At 56.4% G+C, this 5551-nt stretch overlaps 1 protein-coding gene across 1 annotated transcript in view; it reads left to right on the top strand.

Annotated features, from left to right (window-relative positions):
• Positions 1-52: 52 nt before the first annotated feature.
• PLEKHD1 (pleckstrin homology and coiled-coil domain containing D1) overlaps positions 53-5551 on the top strand; it is a 44207-nt gene continuing 38708 nt past the window's right edge. The window contains exon 1 of the mRNA XM_006171510.3: positions 53-259. Within this exon, the coding sequence (XP_006171572.1) occupies positions 111-259 (149 nt within the window). The 5' untranslated portion in view covers positions 53-110. The remainder of the gene's footprint in view (positions 260-5551) is intronic.

The following is a 5551-nucleotide window of genomic DNA, read 5'->3' as shown; positions in this document are numbered from 1 at the left end:
GGACGCCGCCTCTGTGCCGCCTCCCGCCGCCCGCCCTCGCCCGGAGCCCGGCGTCCCTGCAGCCCCGCGGAGGGCGTGGGCCGGGCCGCGGGCAGCCCCGCTGAGGCAGGATGTTCACGTCCAAATCAAACTCCGTGTCGCCCTCGCCGTCCCTGGAGCAGGCCGACTCGGACGCGCTGGACATCAGCACCAAAGTGCAGCTCTACGGGGTGCTGTGGAAGCGGCCTTTCGGGAGGCCGTCGGCCAAGTGGTCCCGGCGGTGAGTGCGCCCCCAGCGCCCGCGCAGGACCACAGGGGAGGGAGCCCCGGCCCCAGGACCCCTCCCATCTCCTCTGGTGGCCTGCTCTGTCTGCCTCCGTGACCTTGGTCCCAGCGGGTTTCGCTCTGTCTCCTTCTCCCCCTGGAAGATGTGCCTCTTAGCCTGGGCCGCAGAGCAAGGGGGGACCCACCAGCCTGGGGTGTGACGAATTCTCTGGGACGAACCGAGTCCCCCGTGGGGAGGCTGTTTGTGGGTAGAAGAGATCTGGCCTTGGAAGGAGCCCAGAGGGTCAGTGTGGGCCTGACTGTGTCCCCGAAAGAGAAACCTCACCTCTGGCCAAAGATACCCTCCAAAGACCCCTGCAGCCAGTTCCAACCTCTTCACAACCCCCTCCCCAAGGCCGCAAGGAACAGGCTTAGGAGGTGGGACGCTAGGGCGCACCTCCAACCCTCCAACCCTCATGCTTGCACGGAGCCAGCCCCAGCTCAGGCCGGCACAGGCCAGTGCTGCTTCTGAAAGGCTCAGACCAGGGGAGGGAGGAGGGGCCAGAAAGGGTCTGTGCTCTCTGCAGAGAGGATGGGGCAACTCTCTAACTGTCTCTTTTTTTTTTTTTTTTTGGAGAGATTTTCACTGTAGGGCGCGTGCGCTCGCCAGACAGACAGAGAGAGACATAGAGACAGAAAGCGAGAAATCACCCCCCAGGGGGGATGGTCACACCACAATCCCTTCTCCTCCATTCTCCTCTCAGGATCTTGGGCACGCACGCACACGCGCCCGGCGTGAGTTTTAAGCCACCGGGTCCGGGACACGAACCGCGGTTCGACTACGTGGGAGTCCAGCGACATAGCCATTACGCTAACTGCTGGTTCCCAAACTGTCTCTTTAAATACTTTTTTAAAAAAAATAAAAGTAGGCCAAGTGAAAAGGGCTTTCAGTGTCTTGAACATAGCCATCATGCCAACTTCTGGTCCCCCTCCCTGGTTCTTAATCACCAGCTTCCTGGTCCCCGACTCAAATGGGACTCCCCAGAAATCAGTAGCCACTTTCTACTTACAAATGAGCCTGGGAGGTAGGAGGAGAAGGGCGCTCACAGCCCTGGACTTATAGGAAGCTCCCCGACGCTGGCTAAGGGTGCTGTAAACCATCTTCTGGACAGTGTTTATCCTCCAGATTTCAATTGAGAGTTACTCCCAGTGTATTCTAGAGAACTCAGACCCTGTCCAGGCCCCTCGCCAGAGGTGTGTCTCTTCCCAGGATCTAGGGGTGCCTCCAGATGCCCTTCCCATCCCACACCATGAGTCTGCCTATGAGCAGGGGGGCCTCAGATGTTTCCAGGACCACAGATCATGTGGGTGTGCTAGTGGTTGGTTCTGATGTTCTCTTTTGATGAATAATTTATTATTTCTGTAAACTCACAGGAACAAATGGAGCTATGGATGGGATTCACTTTGCTTTAGAGAGAGATTTTTACTATAGGGCTCAAGTGCTTGCTAGAGAGACAGAGTGAGAAATCACACCCTCCTCCCGCCCCAGGATGGCCACACTACACCCTTCTCCTTCATTCTCCTCTTGGATTTTGGGCACACATGCAGAAGTACCTGGTGTAAGTTTCAAGCCACCGGGTGATGACTTGAACCATGGTCAGCCATGTGGGAGTCCAGTGCCTTAACCACTATACCACCTGCTGCCCCCCGCTCCAGATTCACGTTACATAGTTGGTTTTATGTTCTTTTGTTATTCTTGGTAGATTTCTCTCTGGGATTTAATGGGATACAGGCTCCTTGAGTTCCTCCAAAGTTAAACTGGCTTCTGACCCTCTAACTGGGGACTTCGAGCAGCACGGAGACTATCTGAGGGCCTCTCAGGGTCATGCTGTCTGCTCATAGCCCTGCAGGGCCAGGAGCAGTCTTTTCTCTATCAGAGCCCGTGAGTGGGGTGTAGATTTGGGGACCATTAACAGAGGCATGTCCTCCGCCCATCTCCTGTCAGCCTCAGCTGCCCCATGCAGCAGCACTCCTGTCCATCGGGTCTGGCTGCTGTCCTGGTATCCCTTCTGGGTCCTGTCATCCAAGACTTCTTGCCAGGCATTACACCTGGTTGCATCCCTAGTAAACGTTAGGTACCTGTGTCCCCTCCCCCCCCATATGTCCTCTGGCCCCTTCACCACTACAGGTACATGGGGACCTGGGCTCTGCACCCACAATTGACCCTGAGGCTGGAATCAACTTGGTGTCAGAGCTGAGAGCTCCCAGCCAAATGCACTGTGCTGGGGCCAAGGGAGTCTTGGAGAATCTCCATTGGTAGCCCACAGCCACCCCGAAACCCACCCAAACCATCAGAACAGTGTGCATGCCCTGCAAAGACAGCTTCGAGTCAAGCCCTCCAGCCCCCATCCGAGGAGACTGTCACCTCTACTGCCTTTATAGGAGTTCTGGAGCTACCATTGTACGAAGACTTACCTTCCTTTGGGACTCAGGGAAAGAATCCCACCTGCCCACTCTAAGCTCCGTCCATGTCCCAGATCTGGGAGTACACAATACACACGCATACACACACATGTGCGTGCACACACGCCTTAGCCTTGGGTCTGCATGGGGGGAGGCATGATGTTCAGCTCAGCCCCCTCTCACTTCCCGGCAGGGCCCCCTGGGCCCCAGTTTCCCATTTGTGAAGCAGAGTCTCTGGAACTGAGCTAATTAGCAGCCACAGGAAGGCTTGGGGACAGGGCTGCTCAGGACTGCCACTGCAGAGCTTTGCCATTAGGGCGATCGATGACCAGGCTGGGCGGGCTAGGAAATGGGGTCTGGGAAGGCGCTGTGCTGCTTGAGTAATGATTGGGAGGGCAGAACCGGCTGTGGTCTCGGTTTCTGCCTCCCTGGGGTTGGAAGATGCCCTTGAGTTTAAGGCTCCTCTTGTTTTCCCATGGGAAACAAAAGGGAAGGGGATTAAAACCATTAATTAGCAGAGACAGGAGAATCTGGGTAGTGAGGCTGTGCCTCTGTCCTCCCCCTGCTCTGTGGAGACGCAGGTGCAGGGACCTGGCTGACCTGTGGCCTCCCAGACAGGAAGGTGGGAGTGGGGAGTCAGAGCCCCCGCAGTGTCAACACTGTCTGAGCAGGCCATAGGGCAGCCGGGCTGACTCGGGGGTTCACTACTTTCACCAGCATTCTAGCCCCTCTTCCAGATCCTTCCTGAAAACTTTCCAAGGCTGGAACCCCTAATGAGGAGGCCCCAGCCAGTTCCTGCAGCAGGGACATTGCCACTCCTTGTCCCTTCTTCCTCCCAGGACAAGATGGCTGGTGGAGCCTGAGCCCCCCCAGCAGCAGTTGACTCCTGCGAAACATTTGTGGGTCCCTGCCATGGGGGTGAGATCCATGGTGTCCCTCAGGTACAGGGGACCATAGAGACGTGGCCACATGTTCCAGATCTCAGGCCAGAGCCTGCCCAGGTGGGGCAAGATGATCTGTGCAGACGGCGGTTGCCATGCCAAGGTTTGGGGAGACTTTCCTCCCACGGGGGTTTGGGCCCCAGGGTTTGGTTTGGCACTGAGCACTGCTTCGCCAAGGTGATGCTCTAATACCAGACTGTCACAGAGGACTGAGGGTTCAGCCTCCCCCCAGGGACCCGGAGTTGGGTCTCACTTTCCAGCCCACATGGCATTTCCCAGTCTGGCTGTGTGAGGTGTCCCGTAAGTACAGCTGTAGCATTTGTACTGTCAGGGGTGCCCGCAGGCCCCTCTTTTGATAATCAACCTGTGTCCTCCAAACTGCCACTGGAGTGGCAGCAGAGAAATGAATGGCTGGGGTGGGACAGTGGCCGGGGGCAGCTGCGGGGCAGGGATTCTCCTACCGAGGTGTGTGGGACGGTGGGGGGAGTGGGGGAGGGCTTTTCAGCCTTGATAAAGGGGAGTGGTTTGAGGGGCAATGTCTCTGCTCTCAGAAAAAACGTCATGACCTTTCTGCTGTCTTCTGAGGACTTTACAACGTTTTCCACTCTGCTTTCTCTTTGGTCCAAAGCGATTGATGGCCCAGGCCCACCAGCAGGAAAACTGAGGCCCAGAGGCAGGGGGCCCTTTGAGTCTTCCCAGATCCCTCTACACCCCCCTGAGGTGGTGGCCTCGAGGACACAAGTCCTTGGGCTAAGGAATGGGCAGTCTCTGGAACATGTAGCTCCTCTGGGGTCATATGATGACTTGCCCGAATCGGGTCTGCCAGAGTGAAGCGAATTCATTGTGCAAACAAGCCGCACTTTTCTCCCTCTTGCCTTCCCTCCGCAAGGAGCTGCTCTTAATGACTATTGATGTCCTGTTTGAAAATGAGTCTCAGGCCAGCCCCAGAGCCTAAGGCTTAAGGGAACTAGATCCCACGTGGCCAACCGTGGTTCTAATCCTGGTCCCTGGGCTTGCTAAACACACTGGGTGAATATGCATGCATGTCCCAAATCCCCACAGGATGGAGAAATTGAGGAGAGATTATGGCATGACCGCGCCCCATGGGGGCAGGTTCTCTCTCTCTCTCTGGTGAGTGCACACACCCTTTGACAATTACAAAAATAAGAAAAGGAGTCTCACTTGTGTGGGGGCCAGGCCTTATGCCTATAGGCAGTTCAGCTTCTTGATGTTCACAATTTAAAAATAATAAAGCAATTTCTTTTGAAAGCAGCAGTGGGAGGGGTGGGGCATGAATCAAGGCTTAGAGGCACTTGCTCTGAGCTCCCATCCCAGCCCTGCCAGTGACCTGGTTGCATGACTCACTGGCCAGCTCTGTCTCATCTGCACACAGAGTGGGTGGGACAGCCTGTGGTTTTCCAACTTGTGTCCCACAGCTAATTTAAGAGGGGACTTGAGTCCACCATAGAAGTAGGACAGAGGCAGGGGAGCCTTCAAGGCCTCCACCCCTTTAACCAGGGCCTCTGCACTATTATCGATTTAACATAGGACCTTGGCCTCGCTGTGCTGTTTAAAGAATGTTGCTAACATTTTTTGTCCCCTCCCACCCCCACCCTTGGCCATGCTGATCTGCCCCTTGAACCCTAACATGTCAGGACCACACGCTTCTCAGGAGGGGTTCCTGCAGGCCTTCCCTCTCAGCCTGTAGTCTGAGATGCCAGACAAGTAGCGCAGGCAGGGTGAGGCTTCCCTGAGCATGCCAGGGCACGCAGAAGGGCCAGCAGGACACCCACGGAGTGCTGTGCCGCTTCTGCAAAGGGCACTTCGGCTAAGCTGTCCTTCCCCAATCCCACCCCCATGCACCCCCATTCTTGGTGCCAGAAGGGCTCGGGGGTAAGGAAGAG

Source organism: Tupaia chinensis, unplaced genomic scaffold, assembly GCF_000334495.1.
Source record: "Tupaia chinensis unplaced genomic scaffold, TupChi_1.0 Scaffold149686_1, whole genome shotgun sequence".
Taxonomy (NCBI): domain Eukaryota; kingdom Metazoa; phylum Chordata; class Mammalia; order Scandentia; family Tupaiidae; genus Tupaia; species Tupaia belangeri.
The sequence above is the reverse complement of the archived record's forward strand: the minus strand, read 5'-3'. Positions and strand labels throughout refer to the sequence as shown.